The sequence below is a fragment of the Pseudovirgaria hyperparasitica genome, assembly GCF_010093815.1.
Source record: "Pseudovirgaria hyperparasitica strain CBS 121739 unplaced genomic scaffold EJ05scaffold_17, whole genome shotgun sequence".
Lineage (NCBI taxonomy): Eukaryota > Fungi > Ascomycota > Dothideomycetes > Acrospermales > Acrospermaceae > Pseudovirgaria > Pseudovirgaria hyperparasitica.
The window spans coordinates 188,196-207,828 of NW_022985565.1; the positions used below are offsets into that span (position 1 = coordinate 188,196).

Below are 19,633 nucleotides of genomic sequence, written 5' to 3' on the forward strand. Positions count from 1 at the left end.
TTTCGCTGGAAGCCATGACGTTCTGTCGCCCACGAAAAAAAAAATTCCTTGAAAACCCCCTTGTTGTGGATGCGTCCTTGCGCCCATCACCGTAGCTACATGACTTACGTGTTTGTTTTTGCATTTTTTTTTTGATCATAAATGGGTAATGTCGTGCTGTCTTGTTATTCATTGTCTGGTGGGTGGTGTGGTGTGTGTGCTGTTGGGCTTCCGAAAGAGAGATAGTGGGGATATGAGCAATGAGGAGTGGAAAGGCGAGTATAGGGGGTGTGACAGGACGTGACCCGAAAAGTCCATAGAGAAAATCCATATCGGGAATAAGGGCCAAGGAGATAACGAGAGTGACAAAGTAATCAAACAACAAAAACACACATATAGGCGAAATGAGAGCAGGTTTAGACAGAATCATGGTATTTTTGTATTCGTCAACACTACATCTGAGTTATCATCAGCGTCAAGCCACGCCATCACCGCCTCGGCCAAACCGCCCAAACGTGCCCTCTCTGCGGAAGAACCTCCCGATATTCCTCAAGTTGTCATTTAGATTCGCACCGGGCCCACCGTCCGGGGGCGCTGGACTCGTACTCGACGATGCCGTACTCGAAGCGCCACCGCCAATTGTCGGCGTGCCGAATCTGTCCACGCCATCCCTAGCCGCGTTCATGATTGCACTTCCAAACGTGCTTGGATCGAAGCGGCCACCGGTCAAGTTCGGCGTCGTTAGCATAGGGCCGGCGCCCAAGGAAGATATGGTTGAGGAGCTGGAGGAGATCTGGAGAGGTGTGAGAAGAGGGGAGGACGCCGGGAGGTCTTTGTGGGAAGGCCCGGAACGGTGGGCGAGGAAGAGATCGACGAGGGATGCTTGGTCTTGTTTACGGATGCCCTTGAGGTCGAGGATTTTGCGGAAGTTGGTATCGGAGCGGTCGCCAATATGGATAAGATAGGCCTGAACGAGAGCCTCAGGGGGTAAAGGGCGGACTTGGAGGGTTTTGAGGAGAGGGTCTAGCTTAGCCATGGTTTGACTGACGCGTTTGACAAAACTAGAATTCACGTTAGTTGGCTGGAATGGCAAGGCTTGAGTAAATAAGTTGCTTACGTTTGTGGTGGTGTAGTACCGGGGTCTTCGTTGATGATGGGAATGTCAGTGAAGCCTTTTTTGAGCACATAGGAATCGAGTAGCATTTGTTCTGCGCCAACTTCAGAGATTGGTCGACATTGCACGATGTTGGTGACGTATGACGTGGCCATTGAGTCGATCAGATTGTCGCAAAATGCCCTAGAATATTGCGGTTTGTGAATCATTTTCAGAATTTCGGACGCGCGTTTCTTTACGTGCTTCAACAACTCCGCAACATAACTGCTTTGGTCTCCCACTTGCTCCAGCTTGGCCCAGGGGTAATTGCGCATCTCTCGCCAAGTCGGCTCACAGTCAAGCTCAACCTTGCGCACCAAAGCTCGTACCGCGGCACTTGCTATGCCTATGAAGGCATCTGCTTGGCTTTGGAGGTCAACTTTGTCCCGCAGGTCTTCATCGATACGAGCCTTGATCTTCTCTTCCAATTGATTGCATGTGATATAGCAGTAATCTGCAGTGTTTAGAATGAGGATGATATCTTCGATTGGAGGCGCATTTGGACCTGTTCGCTCCCCTAAAAAGTGGAATAGAACCTGCTGGCCATATTGGTCAAGATATTTTGCAAAAGTCTTTGATAACTCGTGCAGCCTATTTCCAGTGGACAACTTCGCGCATTGAGCAAGTGTGAGTCTATAAAAGTGGAACAGTTCGGTGGAAGAAGGGATCACAGCTTGTGATGAGAAATCCTCCTCCGGATTCCGAAGAGGCTCAGCGCGGTATCTCGGTATCAGAGTTGCCAGTTGCTTGTCTTGCGACTCGACCCAGAGACTCATGTACGGCTCAAATGCTTCGGAGATAGACTGGTTGAAACTTCGCGAACCCTCGTCTCTCGATCCCGCTGTGTCGATTGACATTCGAGAAATATCATTTGAGAAGCGTTTCTCAAGGCTGTGCTCGAAGTTTAGCGTCTCCTGGAGACAAGACAACAGCAGATTCACGTCAAGCGTCTGGCCATCCGTTCTGCGCATTTCTCGTTGGAGGATGCTTTTATAGTCATCACGTGTGCCTTCACAAAATGAGTTGGCAAGCATCTCATTTACCTTCCAGTGGGGTGGAAATATGGTCGAGTGCTCTACATCATACGTCTTCAGCATGCGATTGAACCAAGAATATCGACGGGAAATATTGTCCAACGATCCGGCCTACAAATGATTAGATCCAGCGTATTAGCGCTCGTATGAATAGGCCGCCGTACCTCGTCGTTGCCTCGGAAGACTTGCCGATATTCGCGCAGTTGAGTGTTACAATACCAGTTGACAAGCCTCACTTTTGCATGATCACCTAGGGCGTCCATAACAAGACACGCCTCCGCAAGCATTCCTTTTTTTTGCGCAACTTCTCCTTTGGCAAAGGTCACTTCGAAGTCTTCACACACTTGCTCCAGCAGCTCGCTCTGTAGCTCTGCCACATTTCGACTCAGTGCGGCAATCTGATCAATGGACCGATAACTCTTGAAGTGTGCTACTAACTGTATAACTGCTTGTAACAACTGCCCGCATTCTTTGTACTGTCTTGTTTTGCTCAGGCCTCGCAATTGCTCGTAAGCTGTTGTCAACATTTGCAGTCGTTTCAGCGCGGTCATTGACAGCGTGAGATTTCGTTTCGTACTATCCAGTCTCTTTATATCAGCCGTCATTTCGGTGATAGTCTGCTCAGTCTGGAAGGCGCGCGCCTTCACCCCTTCAATTTTCTTGAATAGATCTGCCAGCTCAGCCTTGGCTGTCTGTATTCTCTGAACACTGTCGGCATCAGAGGCAGTCTGGGCAGCAACAGCCTCTGCAATATTCTCGTCGATGTCATCCTGATAGTATCTCAAGGCTTGCGAAGTGTCGGAGACAGAGCTGAGCGCTGCAGGGTGTGAGAAGATAGCGTTCAAGTGGTCTATCGGGCTATAGTCATCTTTGAAAATTAGCCTATGATTACATGTATGTCCATTAGGGAGGAGGGGGTTCAATTACCAGCATCTAGAGATGTAGAAGTTGAAGCAGGCATAGAGCAAGCCTAGGTCGATCATATATGCATTGATCGTGGAGTTGGCCCAGAAGATGGCGGAGGGAGCACGCGCGCTTCCGTAGTGAGTTGGAATCGGGAAAGGTGTGAGCGAGGTTCGTGCTCGGAAGACAGCTGTAGGATGATTCGGCAACTGGACTATGATTCGGTGGATAGTGGCGAAAGTACCTCAAGCGACTGAATTGCAGGACCGAATAATTGAGTGCGATGCTTCATAGTGCTACGCTCCATGCACTTTGAAAGCACCACGTCGCGAATCGCGAGACATGGCTTAAGCTCAGGCCCACGTGCAGAACCAGGGTTGTGATTGGCTAGTGTACCTGTCGATGGTCAGCCCTATGGATGGTCCATGTACTGCAAAAGGCCTTATCCATAAGGTATATACTGCCATGCTCGCTCTACAGAACTCGTTAGACCTTGGTTGATGCATATATCTTTAATTATAATTTGTGGATTCGTTCGGATGAGACTCCACATCTACAACTGCATGGTCCGTCTACGACTTGAATTACTTGATTACCCCAGCATCACTCCACTACGCATTCACATCTTCCGCACGACCAAGTGGCCCATATTACCTTATGAAAAATCTTTAATTTTGACATTAATCAGGCCTTGATCAAGGTTCATAGTATAACAACCATTTGGGAAACTGTTCAGATCGATATTATTGGCATCTATCGTGTCGAACTCTACCCCTGGTCCGGTACAACTAACAGTTCTGTCAGACAGAATGCACTAACTAAGGCCATTTGGCCAGTCCAAGCGTGCGTAAAACATTGTCTAGATTATTTGCTGAACATGTCTTAGTCGCTTACATCCTTTTGCCAATTGCAATGGACTGTGGAATGAGGCTGAAGAGCCGCTATGCTGTATAGCGTAGGCTGGTGATAGATCAGCATGGAATGACCAATATCAGAGCCATTCATGCAATTCTTGTTTGGACTGGCAAGGCACGGTTGTTGTACATGGAACCGAGACCTTCTGTCTTTCTTGGTTACTGAACATGATTGCATTGCTCTTGCAAGTGTTTCACGGCCATAGCCAGCCTTGGTTTTCTTTGTCGACGTTCTAAAACCCATGTAGACTCATGTAACCGGTACGCACCAAGCTTTTATCTCCCTGTGCATCCCCCGTCCCTGCCCAGTAGAAAAGGCCTGCTAGCCGGTTGTTACGTGCATAGATTGCCTTCTTCTCGACAGTGATTTGATTGTCGTAGGTGACGAACTCGCCATTCGTACCAATACAATATGCTGCTACGGCATTCTCGTCAACATACTCCTGAGCGCCTGGTCGAGGTAGGTCGCGATAGTCATAAACGCCTAGTTCACCTCCTTGACCATTGTAAGAGTGGCCGACCCCGTGCGTGCGCAAGAATGATCTTCCATAAAGAGGTATGCCTAGCGTAATCTTGTGAAACGGAACATTGCGCACAGCAAGCAATGAGGCAGCATAGTTTACCGAGAGAGTGGCGGCAAGAGAGTGAGGTTCTTCAGGAGTATATAGTTGAGCATGATGGCCTGTCTTGTTCAGCCAAGGACCTGAAAAGTCGTATGTCATGAGGTTGACGTAGTTGAGGTACGATGCTGCGCGTGATAGGTCGATGTTCTTCAGCGCCCATTCGTTGGATGGGAGCGCCGCAGTGACCTCGAAGCGTTCTAGAGGCAAGTAACCCCGGAGTGTGGCTAATAGTTGAACATAGTTCTCTCCTTCTTCTTCGTCTTGCGGACACTCCCAGTTAATGTCCACTCCATCGAGGTCATATTTCAGTACAATTTCTTTGACTGTAATCGCAAATCGCTTACGTGTCTCGACCGTTCGGGCGGCGGCGGCGAAGTGTTCACTCCCTTCGCCTCCGCCACCTAATGAGAGGAGGACTTTGGGCATACGACGTGTTGCATGTCGCAGTGCAGTACAGGCATTAAGACAGCCTAAGTGACCATCGACGATCATATCAGCATCAGCCCATTGATCGCTCAGCTACATACGTCAGTCGAGGTAGTAGTGACGAAGATGCTTCAAGGACTCACGTTCACAGTGCCGTTCGCATGCACCCTTTGATTTTTGCCGTTAGCGAATTAGGTTCTTGAGTGGATATTATGGTTGGAAGTGGACCTACCAAGCGAAAGCGTAAATTATATGAGTTATACAGGCTACATTCAACAAAGACGGCCTCTGACCTTTGTATATCTTCCAACTGGGATAGTACACGGCGTTTACAAACATGTCGACAACTGGAGGCATCGGCCAGCGTTGTCCACGAAATCCAGGCTCCGAAGAGCTCGCAGCGGAAGAGCTTGACATAACTGAGGTGCCAAAGGAGATATTGTTTGTTATCCAGAGAAGATTGCGGAACGTAACAATCCTAGGTCGTGAAGGAGATGTATATACTAGAAGTCTGGATTGACGATATCAGATACTTCTGACCCGTGAGTGTCAGGTCGAAGATGTGAGACAGACAAAGGAGAACTGCAAACAGGTAAGGTCAGCAGAGAGCATATGAAAAGATAGAGTTGTCCAGGCAAGATTGGACTAGCACCTGAAGGTTTCTGGATGCGGTGGTGATGGCTAGTTGCTTGAATGAATATCGTCCAAGGGTAAATGTGACACTCGAAACAGAAGATGACGATGATTTTTCGAGCCGCTCTAGACATGTTTCTCGCCAACGACTAGCGTCGTCTAAGTGAGTGACTGATGTACCATGTTGTAGTCCCATCACTCGAACCACACGGCTCGCAGGGTACGCCATAGGGCTTCCAATGGGGTAACCTCAAGTTGCTGAACTGGGAATGCACGCGAGGAGATTTCCACAGGTGCTCCCGCCCTCCCGAGCCATTCCAGACTGTACCTAACCATTCCGATGGGATGGTATTACAGCGGATCGACTGGAATAGGTGCCGACTGATCGGCACTCTTGATGCGGCGCATGGTCTGCCCCGTTGTTTGCTATCTGTCATAGATGTAAGGCAGACAAGCCAAGGTCTCTGGATTGGATCGTTGTTAGGAGGCGTACTGCTGCCAAGGAGTTACTCGCAGTAGACCACAGCAAGGCTGGCATCAATGTGGATCCTGGCATATACAAACTGCCATACCATACCAGGATTGCAATCAGCAGCCCAATATGGAGCTCTATCCGCAAAGCATGCTGGTAGCTGCACGGGCGCCGCACGGAAGTGATAGCTCACTGGTGACCAGGGGCCATAAGAAGCCCAAAGACCTACGACGAAATGAATGCTTCGGTACGAAGTAGTGTCAAAGAAGACTGGCACGCGCCACTGACTTGGGGGGCGCTGACATAAAGGGACATGGATGGGGTCCGGGCTGGATCGGAATGCATGCTTCATTCTTCTTACAATGCCAACTAAAGTCAACAGTAAGCGCCACGACTGAACGCTTTCAATACGGTACTGAAGAGAGGTCTGGCGGTCTACGATAGGACCAGGCTGCTGCAAGTAGTAATATGTGAGGACACGGGACAGCCAGTACCAGGTCAAGTGAGAAGACGCTTCGCTAGCTGGAGAAATGGCGTTGGAATACGAATATGGGGGAGGGGGGGGAGGGGGTCGAAATGAGGAGCTATATGTTTTAATTATCAACACGAGCCTAAGTTAGAGGAAAGCAGACAAGAAGGGAATAAGATGGTACAAGAGGATTGACGGATACTCTCTAGACAATCTGATCAGCTATCGCGCACCAAATTGCAGATAGTCAATCGAAGTGAGTATGTAGCTGATCAGACATAAGGTAGCTGTCAAGACGAAGGTGACGACGAGTTATTCAACGTCATTTGTCTCCCAAAGGTTTGTTGTTGACATGTTCTCCTTAGCCTTATTTAGCAAAGACGGGTGGTGCCAGCCCGAGCCCGACCGAGCCTTCAAAGCCTGAGACGGGGACCGATAGCGGAACGCACGGACGTCCAGCCGCCGAGACTAATTGAGGGTGACTACGCGACAGGAGTACGTATTTTATAGACTGGATCGGGGAAGAATCAGTACTACACTCGGACCGCCACCTGGTATTGGCTTCTTACGTCCAAAGTGCAATAGCTGTATTCACTATCACTACTGTCGCAAATCACACTGACATCCGTCTACCATCGGCCTCTTCCCAGCAGCAACACTTGGTCATGCGCCCATAAATCATAGTAGCGATACTCTACCTCCCCGCTGCCCTCCTTTGCGTCATCGCGAATCCTCCTTAGCTACTACCAACCTATCGTATCCTCACCTCCTCCACCTCAGCACGGCTGTTGTGAACCTTCCACCAGATCCTGTTAGATCCTGTGATAGCTCGATCTGAGACCACTCCTACGTATCGACCCGCTTGTCCTAGTTCTTCCGCTTTGCACGATATCACGTCTCGAGGATACAACACGTTTGTCCAATCTGGTGTAGGTCCAGCTGAGCAAGTAGACATGGCGGCTGAAGTCGCCCCAGGCCGACTTGTGGCTCAACAGATCCTTCATCACACTGCCACGCCTTCGTTTGACTTTACGTTCAATGACTTTCTCAAACGTGAATTCCGATTTGGTCTCGATCCTAACCGACCAGTCTGCAAGGCGCAGCAACAGGGCTATTGCCCACTAGGGAAAGACTGCCCAGATAAGCATCAGACGTCGTCTTCTTACAACAAGTAAGTGGCAAAATGCGGCCATGGGCAAACATTACTCCGTTTCAGCAACTAACAGTGGCTTTGGCTGTAGTCTTGTTTGTAAACATTGGCTTCGAGGTCTTTGCAAGAAAGGAGATGCATGCGAGTTTCTTCACGAATACAATCTGCGTCGCATGCCCGAATGCTCATACTACTCTCGAACGGGGACATGCTCTAACGGAGAAGACTGTCTATATCTACACATCGATCCTGACTCTAAGCGGCCGACATGTCCACATTACGAGCGAGGGTTCTGTCCGTTGGGGCCGTATTGCGCAAACAAACACATAAAAAAAGCCAACATTTGTCCATTCTATATGGCTGGCTTCTGCCCAGACGGGAGGTCGTGTAAGAATGGGGCGCACCCAAGATTTCCACTTGATCTCAAAAAACCCGAAGTACGTATCGAGAAGTCCAAGGAAGAGATAGAGAGAGAACGAATGGAAAGAGAGCTGGAGCGAGAAAAAGAGGAAGAGCGAGAACGAGAAAGAGAGGAGAAGAACCCAGGGAGTACAGAGCGTGGAGGCGGAAAATTCAGAGGTCGCTGGCGAGGCGGGAGGAAGGGGAGGGGAGGAAGAGGAAATCGAGGAGGCGGGTATTGAGCCTCTTGCGGCAAAGGCATGTTGACCACTTGGGTGGAACATGTGGTATTGCGATGCTTGGCAAGCTTGGATGGAGAGTGAAAAAGCTGGCCTGACCATCTCTGCACTCCTGTGCTCGTCTCCACACCCCTCGTTCAACAACGAGTGATTGCAGCCGCCCACGGAATCCTGATATTGGCTTCCATGGTCACCTGCTGACAACCACTGTCAGCAAGTGGCTTTAATCGGTTGAATAGTCCGCACATCATCGCAAACCCCCAAAAGTAGACTTGTATTTCTAGCATGCAGTTTTCCCACGAATGGGAAGCGTTTATGATACCCTCAACGGTTGGATGAGTATCTAACTCTGATCTTGGCGGGCTCCGATCTTAGACCCTGAAAATATAGCCTATTTGGAGTTGCCATCGATCTCAGCTAGTCAACGGCTTCAGCCCAATAGCTATACCCCCAAACGTAAATCAGACAACGCCCAAGTCAGCCACACAGACGGCAGAGGCGATGGACGCCACCAAACCAAGCTCATATGCTCTTATATTATACCTGAAAAGCGCAGTGCGCAGGATTCCGAATTGCTAGTGAGGCTAGACAGAGTTCGTGATAGACATCATCAAGATCGCCCAAGACGATACTTCAAGGGTCCATCCAGGAGCAGCCCGGACCTTGCAACGACGATCTTGAACGGCCCTACCCGCTCCACTGCCGGACAAGCATGTATCCGAGCCAGTCCCCAGGTACTGGCACATGAAACCCCGACCGTCGGTAACACAGGGCTGAAATTTCTAGGATTTTAGGTGACCTGGGGTTGGGCAGAATTTTTTCATGATTCGTCTAGTCAAGAATGGTGAATCGGGAGTGTAGGCGCCCAAAGACCTTCCCGCCAACGTGGAGATCGCTGCTATCTCCGATCTATGGATCGCCGCTATCCATTTCGTGCAGCATCCGTGCGTCACTCAAGATCATAGAACTACTGCTCTGTAAATGACAGACGGCCATACGTAATCGAGCATCTGATCTAAACGAGTGAGCGTGGGATGCATGTGGGATCAAGTGCGAATGATCCCCCCCCTCTCCTTTCTTTCCCACGGCCGAGGAGGGCCCTGAGATCTCTCTTTTCAACATCGTTCATCGACTATCACCGCGCCACACTGTCATGCACATGCTGTGAATTTACCTCTTCGGGTCAAGCGACACGACGCATTGCTCGCGGGGAAAGGCGACCGATGCCGTTCCTGCATCCTCCTCCGCGGAGACATAAGCCGTCCTGGAACCCTGATCCCGCTCGCTCGTGCCAATGTGGCGTTACGATCTAGATAGAGCCTCGAGATCTCATCTGGTCCGATCCATTCGGGCCGCAACGAGGTGGTCAGTGTGTATGTATGTATGTATGTATGTATGTATGCACGTGCGTGATACGGCGCGAGATGCAGCGAGATGCCGTCTGCATGGCTCAGCGTCATGCGAGATTAGGTTTCCACCATCTGTGATGGCTCCCTGGATGTGTGGGGCGTTGGGCATGTAATTCGCTGCTACTGGGAGATGTATGCAGGTCTGAACGCCCTGGGGCTGTGGTGTGCGATGTTACTGATTCATGTGGTGGAGAATCACGGAGTGGGATTGACATGATGGAGGTGATTGGGAAGGCAAAGCAGGGACATACGTGGGCGTGGTGCTGGAGGATGCTATCAATAGTATCTAGTGTGAGGATTCGAGCTCCTGGGTCCACAATGTGATGTGAAGCAAGGTCTGAATCGAAGGGTTCAAGCAAGAGGCGTAGATCTGGAGCATAGGCACTATCATTTATCGTATTCGTACCAAGGATGCCAATACATGGTTCTGGTTCCCACCATTTCATGACAGTACTCTGTTCCCCCTGGGGTATATCAACGCCATCTACACCCTATGATTGAGCCTTCATAAGCCCGCATGCAGAACATGTCCACCATTGAGTATCCATAAACGAGCCACATCGATCACAGTTCCAGCCCAGGGGTTTACTGCTAGCGGCCTGCCGCACTAGGGATTCATAATCGGAGGCTGATGGCATGGCCGCTTGCCTGTGTATCTGGTCTGATATGTTGACGGGTCTCTCCACGCCACAGGCATCGCAGCACAGAAAGTTGCTGGGGTTTACGAGCGTGCATACTTCGCATGCCCAGCTGGCGATCGGTGTGCTTGTGCCTACATTAGGTGAACTGTAGTTTGATGGCGTGAAATGTGTAGACTGGAACGAGGATTGACGAGATGAGCTGGGCCGGGGGCCTTGACGATTGTTGTCGCCGACTACCAGTCGACTCAGGGGTCTGTCATCTCGTACTCGTACAGAGTCCTGTCTTGACAGCACCGCCTGCGGTGGAGGGGGGTATGATGTCGAAGAATCCCCAAATGATAGTCCCCCCTCCTTCGTCCAGCCCAGACCCCCTTCTGTACCTGGCGCCATAAGTCGGTGAAGCTTCTCTTCCTCCTCCATTTCCATCAGCTCGATCAAAGCGTTCGAGATAGCTAGGTCATTTGCATCGTCCTCCTCTGCTTTCGTTCGGAACCCAGCTGTGCGTGACTGCTCGGTGGCTTGTTTCTGCACCTCTGCGCTGCCAGCACCGCAGCCATTCGTCATCTTGTTTCTGCGAAGCGCCGCATCCGCAATCACTTGTCGCATGTCGTTTCCACGCACACCCGTGCTGCCGCCAAGGCGCTGTCCGGAGTGCCCGGAGCCTTTGGAGCGGTTGATGCGTTTGACGGCCGCCTCTCTCGCGCGTCGGCGCAGCTCGTCCAGAGGTACTCGCTTCCCACCGAGTACTTTGCCCTCTGAGAGGAAATACTCTCCTGTATATCCCTTCAGGAGGAGAGCCTGATGCTCGTCTCTGAGTTCATCCCACAGTCTCTGGAAATTGTGATCGTGAGGACCCCACACGATATGAGACAGCCTGGAATAATCTTGAGCATCTACGTGTGTGAGATGCTTTGGACTAAGAAGCAGACTTACTCGTGAAGCAGCGTATCCACAATGACTTCCAAGACCAGAAAGGCATCTCTCCTATGCCCTGAGCGAAGTCTGAGGAATATTCGCTGCGTCTTGTTGATATTCAGGCCTTGAAGATGTGGGTCGTCGGGATAGAATTCGGCCAGTGTACCTATCTTCCAGCCGCGCTTACGCATGATAGGCTTGACGAGAGAGGCCGCCCTGCGGAGAAGGTGTAGGGCCTCATCTTCGCGTGGGAATCCTTGTAGATGCTCATAGGCATCAAAATGGGCGTCTATCTCCCTCATAACGAGCCTGATAGTGTCCTGGGGTCGTGTCGATGTGTTAATTTGTTATTTCAGGGTCCGCTACTGGAAACTAGTTGGGGGGAGGGACGACAGCGGATCTCGTCCTTTTTGATATGAGGCTAGTCAACGTCACGGCCCGGGTGTTCAACTCCGCGCTACGAGCCAAACAGAGATACCCAGAACTGTGAATAGAGCTTTTGTTAAGGCTGGCACGTGCAACGTGTTGTGGATGCGCGAAGATGCCAGATACGTCTCCGGCTGACAGATCAGTGCTGGGCCCGAGAAAATACCTGAGGTGAGCAAACTCCTCGTGCATGTGACTGTACTTGTCTCCTTAGAGCGCGACAGTAATTCTCAACGCTGAGGTGGACGACGATTAAGCATATAAGATGGTTCGAGACGCATATGCAGTGGCGGTATTAGTGGAAGCCTGAAGACGCATGACGCGTCGTGTACATGATCGCCCGAGGGAGTCGTAAGTGCCGGAGCGTTTGAAGTACTATCGAAGTCTTGGGCTCTTCATTATAGCAGAAGAGGGGTCGGAGCAGACAGGCGAAAGAAACAAAGAAAGACGTATGAAAGAAGGCTGTCAGACTGCGAAATCCGTATTGGCCTGAGGCTTCCTACATTATGCGTAGATGTGGCATTGCGGCTGAGAAACTATCATGCACAGAAATAAGGCTGGCGCTAAAATCTATTTTGGTTTGGTGTCGGCAAATGACCCACTATTATTTCTTTGACCGGGGCTAGCACAGACACCACAAATTCGTCTGGCAGAATGAATATCCACGCGTAATTTGTGTCCAGCTTCATATATTTTTGTATCTTCCAATCCTCATCAATAACATGAAGCGTAAAACTGAGATTGACCATGCCGTCAATGGCGCCGCGCCGTCGAAGAAGCGAGCCATATCAGATTCTGAAGCTCATAAGCACTTCCGCACTGGATTGTTCGAAGCCGATACCTTGAACATATATCAATCCGCCTATGTCAATTCGCAACCGTACGTAGGCGTTATCAGGTCGCATACCCCTGTAGACTGACAAACTGCATTCAGATACAAACATGGCGTCATATCAGACCTTATCAGCACTGACCTGCTCCGCGACGTTCGACAAGAGATTCGCAACAACATCTCCTTCACACCCAAGGAGACAGACATATACAGAATCCACCAGTCGGGAGACCTGGCGAACCTCGACGGTCTCGATGACTCCTCACTGAAGCTGTTGCCGTCACTTCTGACCCTCCGCGATGCGATGTACTCGTCAGCCTTCCGCAAATACATAGCTTCGGTTACAGGCTCTGGGCCATTGAGCGGCGTGAAGACGGACATGGCTGTCAACATATACACACCAGGATGTCACCTCCTATGCCACGACGATGTCATTGGAAGTCGTCGCGTCAGCTATATCCTGTACTTGTTGGACCCCGACCGGCCGTGGAAGCCAGAATGGGGTGGTGCGTTGCGTCTATACCCCACCGAATTATGCCGGAGCGAAGACGGCACGGAAATGAAAGTTCCCACAGCGGACTTCACTGTGTCGATACCACCTGCGTTCAATCAATTGTCGTTCTTCACAGTTCAGCCTGGCGAGAGTTTCCATGATGTGGAAGAGGTATACCATAAACCAGAGGGCTTAAATGAAGATGACGGAGGCCGGGTGCGCATGGCCATTAGCGGATGGTTTCACATACCACAGCAAGGGGAAGAAGGCTATGAAGAGGGGCTAGAAGAGAAGCTTGCTGAACGCAGTTCGCTTCAACAACTCCAGGGGAAGTCGGACAAGTTTGACTTGCCGCAACCGGCATGGAAAGAGTCGGAGAAAAAAAGTGATAGCACCGGTGCCGATGATGACTGGACCGAGGACGAATTGACATTCCTCCTCAGATTCATGAATCCAAATTACCTCGTTCCAGACGTTGTAGACCAGCTCAAGGACAAGTTTGAGGAAGACGCCTCTCTCCGTCTCGTGGCTGTCTTATCACCCAAGTTTGCTGTAGCGATACGCGATCAAATAGAAGCTATCGATGGGACAGACCAGGATTTGCCTGCGAGTTCTACAGACGCTGCAGCGGCTGGAGTCGCTCGACCACCATACAAGAAGCGCTTCCAGTACAGGAGACCGAGTAAGCCAAACACCAGTGAGCCGACAGCATACGACGAGCTCATCGACACATTCTTCCCGTCGCCTGAGTTCAAGAAATGGCTCTCTATGGCGACTGGTCTGCCCCTGAACAAAGCAAATATCCTGGCGCGTCGTTTCCGCCGAGGTAAAGACTACTCTCTTGCAACGTCGTATGACGAAGAAGATCCGCAGTTGGAGGTATGTCTTGGCATTACACCTTCCACAGGGTGGGCTGGTGAAGACGAGGACGACGAGGAGGATGAGGATGAGGATGAGATACCACCTCGCAACAAGGAAAACGGTAGCTCATCCAAGCCTAACGGCGCGGAGAAGAAGGCAAATGATGAGATGAAAGAGTCTATCGGTGGCTACGAGCTCTACATGGCAGCCGAGGACGACCCAGACGACGCTGGATCTGACGATGGAGTCGAGATACCAAACGGCGGGCCGAAAAGTTCGAGTCACACAGGGGCTGGTAATCGGCGGAAGGCTGATCCAGCAGTCTATCGCAGTAGTGGCGCGGACGAGGATGATGGGATTCTGTTCAGTAGTTGGGCCGGGTGGAATACCATGAGTCTTGTGCTGCGCGACAGGGGCGTGTTGCGATTCGTCAAGTACGTCAGCAAAGCGGCAAAGGGCGATCGATGGGACGTGCTTGGGGAATGGGGAGTGGATGAGGAGGAGGAAGAGGTCGAGGCGGAAGATGGGGATGTCGACGGCGGGTCAGACGGCGTACAAGAAGGGGAGGACGAGGAAGGTGAAGATGAAGACGGAGATGAGGATGATGATAATGATGACGGCGCTGACTCTGAAGAAGACGAGAGCGACGACGATTGAATAGCCATCTCTTTACCATATACCAAGAATCTCCCTACACCAACCTCATACCCATCCTGTGCAAAAAACCCCTTAATCCCCCCTTTTCCCTCTCCCTCTCTCCCTCACAAAACCACCTGCATCCGACAGATATCATACACAACCCCATTAAACACCCCTCCCTCCCCGTCCCCCTCACACTCCACATCGCGCGTATTAAACCCAGCAACCAACACACTCCTCGCCGGCGCCGGCGCATCCATCCACACCCGCCTCACCGCCCCATTAAACGCATCAATCCGAATCTCCTCATACCCACACCGCGCCGCCTCCAGCATCATATACCGCGCAAGCCCCTTCATCAGTCCCAAGCCCTCATAATCGCGCCGTGTCGACGTCGCCTGTCGCATCAGCACCCGGCCCGACGTTACCAATGTTTCCGCACCCTCATTCTCTCGCTCGTCTTCTTTCTTCTCTCCTTCCGCCTCCGGCTCCGAAGGGACAAACGTCCACGGCGCCAACGCAGCGGGCGTGCGCGCGTCCAGCTCATGCACGATAGGCGCGAAACAAGGCAGTGCTTCCATGAGCGGGGCTAGTTTCGCAGGGTCCAGCGGCCGAGAAGCGTCGTAGGCCATGGCGACGCTGACGAGGGGAAAGTCCATTGTGTGCAGGGCGGTTGTGCTGGCGTCTTTGTGCTCTGCTGCACCCTCGCCGGCACCGCTTTCACCTTTGCCTTCAACAGTGGCCTCAGCACCAGCATCATCGTAGAACAAACCCTCTACCCGTCGCGCCTCATCGGTTCGGTACTGATACTCGGTATCGTACACGCCTAGCGAGGTGCCGTGGGCGAGCTGGTGGGCGATGAGGTAGTCTAGGGCGCGTAGAGTGGCGGTGTAGCGGGCGGGCTGGGCGAGTGGGTAGACGTTGGCGAAGAGGGGGGAGTGGAAGACGTTTGAGTGGGCGACGATGGCGGCGGCCCAGGAATGGTGGGTGGTGGGGATGGGGCGGATTGTGTAGCGGGAGGGGAGCGGGGAGGGGGTTGTTGGTGTGGGTGGGGAGAAGAATGGGATGGGCATATTTGGAAGAGGTGGGAGGGAGAGGAGGGTTGGTTGTAAGGGGGGAGATGAGAGGATGGGAGGGGGAGGTGTTGATGATGGGATGAGGCTTTGAGGAAGGAGGATGGGAGGGTTGTTATATAGATGTTGTGCCACAGCTGATAGGATGCTCTGCAGAGCTAGGTGGATTTAGCGTGTGCTGAGGTGAGCATGGGAGGATTCAGTCAGAGTGAGTTGAGCTGAGCGGAGCTAGTGATGGACATCATGATATTCAAACTATTCCGCTGTGAAGGTGATATATCGAAATGCCACATGCCAAGGCGTATGTCTTATATCACTACAATGTTTCAACCGGGTGCCGCACCCGCCCGTCCTCGACCCACTGACCGTCAAACATCTCCTCCAGGACCCTATATCGACTGTAGAAGGCATCATCGGATAGATATGCGCCTTTCAGCCAGCGCTCCCCTTTACTGGCATCAAACTCTCGCCGTGCGTGCAGCGTGCGCCTGTTGTCGAAGACGACACAGTCGCCTTCCTGTAGCCTGTACTCGAACAGATTCTCCTCTGCCGTAATCAGCTCGTTGAACTTCTTCGCTGCCTCCAGATACTCGGCCAGTGTGGGTCGGGAGCCCTGTGGCTGGGCAGGTGCGTAGTCGCTCGCCATGGAGAATGGTGCTTGGAATGGCGGGGACCAGTTGACTTTGGATATGTTGGCCGTAGTACCTCCTTCTTCTCCTGAGGCTGGGTCTAGCGATGGTGGGAGCAGTGGGAAAGGGCGTCGTTCGAAAGTGTATCGTGTGTAGTAATAGTGCTGCGAGTCGTTGTGATAGTGGTACTGCACGGGGAAGTTGCACAGGACGTGGAACAGCTTGCGGTGGTGCAGATACATGGTTTCGGCCGCACGATAGGAGTCACTGAACAGAGAATTGCCCCCTGGCGCACGCGCACGTAGAGAATGGAGGAACTGTAGATGGGGTGGGTTGGTCGTGTATCTGGAATTGAGGTATCAGAAATGACAGGACAGCATCGTCTCCAAGCACTTACAGTAAATCCATATGCAGGCCTAGAAACTGCTGTGTGTAGGCAACATTCTTGGAGTTTGGAATGGACTTGACGTCCCACGTCCGCCCGTAAAATGTGTCGTGCAGCCGGCCCATTCGTCCAACAATCCGCTCTACTGCAGTCTCATCGTCTGGCACGCTGCGTAGGAATAGGAGACCATATTTGTGGACATGCTTGATGGCCTCGTATAAGATCTCGTCTTCCTCAATGTAGTCGTTGTAGTCCAACCACAGATTATTCTTGGTGATGGTCTCCCTGTCCCATGTCGTTTGCCGGTCGACATATGCGCCATCATCCAATTGCGCCTTCACCCCAGCGACCTCTTGAAGAAAAGCTTGCGAAAGCTCCGTTTCGTGGTCTTCGCTATACCCGGGAACCTCTGGAGCCCACTTGATCGTTATGCCCCGAGGAGACACGTGTAGGTCTCGGATCTGAATGTCTTGTGGTATGTCACAGGTCTGGAATTCCTTCTGCCTCGTCGACGGGTGGATACACTTTGGACATATACAGCTGTCCCGCAGATGGATGCGGTCGTTCAGGGTGAAGCTCTCTTTGCTCATCGTTTGACCAGAGGGTGCGGCACCTTGACCCTTGGATTGGTAGAATTCCCTATATGTCACGACGGGACTGGTGTTCTGTTGACCAGAATATAGCCGTCTTCCTTCGTGACCAGCCAAACACCACCTCGTGTTCAGAAGCCTTGCTCTTCCATGTCTACTGCTTAGCCGAGCTAACACTCGGCATGCGCCCCTTGATGTCGCACGCAAGGACAGCATGGCCAAAGGCGCTGCAGAGGACTGGCTATTCTACAACTATTGCAAGATGATAGTAAGGTCTTGTCAAAATACCACTACTCCCGAGTTTGTATCAACCGAACCCCTCACTTTGTACGCTCTTGGGCGATAATGCAGGTGCAAGTATTGTCTATGCACGTGCGAATAGAAACTCAAGCCAGACCAGACCAAGCGAGGCCCAGCGCCGCCGCCTCGGGACCCAGAAATTGCTCCATCTGGGCAAGCTGAGCCGTCCCTTGACCGAATGATGCATCAGGAGAGTGAAGAGGGGGAAAGATCCCAATTGCGCAGTGTGGAGTCCTGAAGACTTTAGTGAAGGGAGAGGGGACGCGCTAAGGCAGGACAGCGACCAGAACTCGGAGTTAACGTCCGACGTCAGGGCTGACTTCGGGCATTAATTAATTAATTATTAAAAAGTATAATACACTTCATATCAATGGTTCCCAACCACCACTATCAATAGTTTCCAGAAACAACATCAGCACCGCACAGAGCGTTCATTCTTCTTCCAAATAGTCATACAACTCCTACGCCTTCCACTCCTCCCCAGTCCTCCTCGCACACGCGACCGCATTCCTCATTCTCAGCCTTTCCACACCAGCTCCTTGATGCATGTCGCAAGCCGTAACCCAACTCAAAGATGAGGTACCTATTCTCTCCACCCTCCACCCTCCCAAACCTAACACTCTCTCCCAGGGCACACGCACACAAGTCCTCCTGGCAGGCGCCACAGCAGGCCTCGTCTCCCGCTTCGCCATCGCGCCCCTCGACGTCCTGAAAATCCGCCTCCAACTCCAACCCCACGCGCCCTCCACCACAAGTAGCAGCAGAAGCAGCAGCACAACCCTACGCTCCACCCTCACACACCTGCTCAAACACGAGGGCATCACCGCCCTCTGGAAAGGCAACATGCCCGCCGAAGCCCTCTACATAAGCTACGGCGCCGTCCAATTCACAGTCTACAAACACACCCACTCCGCCCTCGCCGCCCTGCCCACACGCCTCACCCTCCCAGACACAGCCGCCAGCTTCATCGCCGGCGGCGTAGCCGGCAGCGTCGCAACCACAGCAACATACCCGCTCGACCTGCTGCGCACGCGCTTCGCAGCACAAGGCACAACGCGCGTCTACGCCGGGATCGCAGCGGCAGTGCGCGAGATCCACGCGCAGGAAGGCAAGGGCGGGTTTTTCCGCGGGTGGGCGGCGGGCGTAGGCCAGGTGGTGCCGTACATGGGGCTTTTCTTCGCCGGGTACGAGGCGCTAAAGGGCGTGCTGGGCGGGCTGGAGTTGCCGGGGGGCAGCGGGGATGCGGCGGCGGGCGTGGTGGCGAGTGTGGCGAGCAAGACGGCTGTGTTCCCGCTGGATACGGTGCGGAAGAGGCTGCAGGTGCAAGGGCCGACGAGGGGTCGGTATGTGCATGGTGATATGCTGCCTGAGTATCGGGGTGTGCTGGGGACGGTGCGTGCGGTTGTGGTGAGGGAGGGCGTCAGGGGCTTGTATCGTGGGTTGAGCGTCAGTCTGCTGAAGGCGGCGCCGGCGAGTGCGGTCACGATGTGGACGTATGAGCGCACGATGGCACTGCTGTTGAAGGCGGATGAGATTGTGTCGCATGGCAGTGCGTAGTGTAGGGAGGCGGTACAGCGCGACATGTCAGTCAGTCAGTCAGTCAGTCATACACATAGACCAGCTCGGCAGGACATATAGACAGACAGTAGACGCTGGCCTATCCTTTTCCATTTCATATGATACCCCCTCATTACAATCACAAAATATACTGATAATATAACATACGAAAAATTCTCAACCACGGTACTTCAAAAACTTGGTTAATTCACTTCATTCATTCATTTCATCAACGAACCGAATGCTAGCATACACACACCCATCTATCTCATCGTACACCTTCCAGACTGACTAGCTCTCTATCCACCAACCTCATGTCTGCCCAAAAACCCCCGCAAAACAACATCCAATTAGTCTACAAACAAACAAAAAAGAATAGGAGAAAAGCCCCGTTGGCGTGGTGAGAGAGAGAGCGATGCACACACAAAAAGAAACGAAACGAGAAAGCCACTACCACCACGCTCCCCGCATAAGAAAGAGTGCCAACTC

General features: G+C 52.1%; 8 protein-coding genes across 8 annotated transcripts; 3 read left to right on the top strand and 5 right to left on the bottom strand.

Moving 5' to 3' along the window:
- Window positions 1-397: 397 nt before the first annotated feature.
- EJ05DRAFT_514119 (uncharacterized protein) lies at window positions 398-3,369 on the bottom strand. The gene is made up of 4 exons (XM_033748498.1): window positions 3,094-3,369; window positions 2,331-3,034; window positions 1,097-2,277; window positions 398-1,040 (listed from the first exon to the last, which is right to left on the bottom strand). Exons 1-4 carry the CDS (start codon window positions 3,125-3,127, stop codon window positions 455-457), a joined length of 2,505 nt encoding a protein of 834 aa, XP_033596542.1. The 5' UTR covers window positions 3,128-3,369; the 3' UTR covers window positions 398-454.
- An 847-nt stretch (window positions 3,370-4,216) lies between these two features.
- On the bottom strand, window positions 4,217-5,371 carry EJ05DRAFT_443970 (glycoside hydrolase; the record flags this gene model as incomplete). The annotated part of the gene is made up of 3 exons (XM_033742103.1): window positions 4,217-5,125; window positions 5,176-5,200; window positions 5,265-5,371. 3 exons carry the CDS (start codon window positions 5,369-5,371, stop codon window positions 4,217-4,219), a joined length of 1,041 nt encoding a protein of 346 aa, XP_033596543.1.
- Window positions 5,372-6,499: 1,128 nt separating this feature from the next.
- Window positions 6,500-8,397, top strand: EJ05DRAFT_489358 (uncharacterized protein; the record flags this gene model as incomplete). The annotated part of the gene is made up of 5 exons (XM_033745781.1): window positions 6,500-6,518; window positions 6,890-6,945; window positions 6,982-7,101; window positions 7,413-7,777; window positions 7,848-8,397. The coding sequence occupies 5 exons, from the start codon at window positions 6,500-6,502 to the stop codon at window positions 8,395-8,397; spliced, it is 1,110 nt and encodes a 369-aa protein (XP_033596544.1).
- A 1,897-nt stretch (window positions 8,398-10,294) lies between these two features.
- EJ05DRAFT_443876 (WLM-domain-containing protein) lies at window positions 10,295-11,661 on the bottom strand (the record flags this gene model as incomplete). The annotated part of the gene is made up of 3 exons (XM_033742097.1): window positions 10,295-10,710; window positions 10,813-11,318; window positions 11,378-11,661. The coding sequence occupies 3 exons, from the start codon at window positions 11,659-11,661 to the stop codon at window positions 10,295-10,297; spliced, it is 1,206 nt and encodes a 401-aa protein (XP_033596545.1).
- A 787-nt stretch (window positions 11,662-12,448) lies between these two features.
- On the top strand, window positions 12,449-14,639 carry EJ05DRAFT_541231 (uncharacterized protein). The gene is made up of 2 exons (XM_033749647.1): window positions 12,449-12,665; window positions 12,720-14,639. The coding sequence occupies exons 1-2, from the start codon at window positions 12,508-12,510 to the stop codon at window positions 14,626-14,628; spliced, it is 2,067 nt and encodes a 688-aa protein (XP_033596546.1). The 5' UTR covers window positions 12,449-12,507; the 3' UTR covers window positions 14,629-14,639.
- Window positions 14,640-14,680: 41 nt separating this feature from the next.
- On the bottom strand, window positions 14,681-15,904 carry EJ05DRAFT_148562 (uncharacterized protein). Its single transcript, XM_033739298.1, has 2 exons — window positions 15,650-15,904; window positions 14,681-15,577 (listed from the first exon to the last, which is right to left on the bottom strand). The coding sequence occupies exons 1-2, from the start codon at window positions 15,681-15,683 to the stop codon at window positions 14,733-14,735; spliced, it is 879 nt and encodes a 292-aa protein (XP_033596547.1). The 5' UTR covers window positions 15,684-15,904; the 3' UTR covers window positions 14,681-14,732.
- A 95-nt stretch (window positions 15,905-15,999) lies between these two features.
- On the bottom strand, window positions 16,000-17,287 carry EJ05DRAFT_443922 (Clavaminate synthase-like protein; the record flags this gene model as incomplete). The annotated part of the gene is made up of 2 exons (XM_033742100.1): window positions 16,000-16,657; window positions 16,710-17,287. 2 exons carry the CDS (start codon window positions 17,285-17,287, stop codon window positions 16,000-16,002), a joined length of 1,236 nt encoding a protein of 411 aa, XP_033596548.1.
- Window positions 17,288-17,946: 659 nt separating this feature from the next.
- On the top strand, window positions 17,947-19,305 carry EJ05DRAFT_456920 (mitochondrial thiamine pyrophosphate carrier 1). The gene is made up of 2 exons (XM_033742513.1): window positions 17,947-18,166; window positions 18,218-19,305. The coding sequence occupies exons 1-2, from the start codon at window positions 18,134-18,136 to the stop codon at window positions 19,142-19,144; spliced, it is 960 nt and encodes a 319-aa protein (XP_033596549.1). The 5' UTR covers window positions 17,947-18,133; the 3' UTR covers window positions 19,145-19,305.
- Window positions 19,306-19,633: the final 328 nt, after the last annotated feature.

What these genes read in the sequence shown, in the direction of transcription:
- EJ05DRAFT_514119 (XM_033748498.1), bottom strand. Translation starts at nt 3,127, where the DNA reads ATGCCTGCTTCAACTTCTACATCTCTAGATGCTG. An exon ending in TTCTACATCTCTAGATGCTG is followed by an intron (nt 3,035 to 3,093) that starts GTAATTGAACCC and finishes TAATTTTCAAAG; the next exon opens with ATGACTATAGCCCGATAGAC. An exon ending in TCTTCCGAGGCAACGACGAG is followed by an intron (nt 2,278 to 2,330) that starts GTACGGCGGCCT and finishes AATCATTTGTAG; the next exon opens with GCCGGATCGTTGGACAATAT.
- EJ05DRAFT_541231 (XM_033749647.1), top strand. Translation starts at nt 12,508, where the DNA reads ATGAAGCGTAAAACTGAGATTGACCATGCCGTCAATGGCGCCGCGCCG. An exon ending in GCCTATGTCAATTCGCAACC is followed by an intron (nt 12,666 to 12,719) that starts GTACGTAGGCGT and finishes AACTGCATTCAG; the next exon opens with ATACAAACATGGCGTCATAT.
- EJ05DRAFT_148562 (XM_033739298.1), bottom strand. Translation starts at nt 15,683, where the DNA reads ATGCCCATCCCATTCTTCTCCCCACCCACACCAA. An exon ending in CTTCTCCCCACCCACACCAA is followed by an intron (nt 15,578 to 15,649) that starts CAACCCCCTCCC and finishes CCTGGGCCGCCG; the next exon opens with CCATCGTCGCCCACTCAAAC.
- EJ05DRAFT_456920 (XM_033742513.1), top strand. Translation starts at nt 18,134, where the DNA reads ATGTCGCAAGCCGTAACCCAACTCAAAGATGAG. An exon ending in TAACCCAACTCAAAGATGAG is followed by an intron (nt 18,167 to 18,217) that starts GTACCTATTCTC and finishes ACTCTCTCCCAG; the next exon opens with GGCACACGCACACAAGTCCT.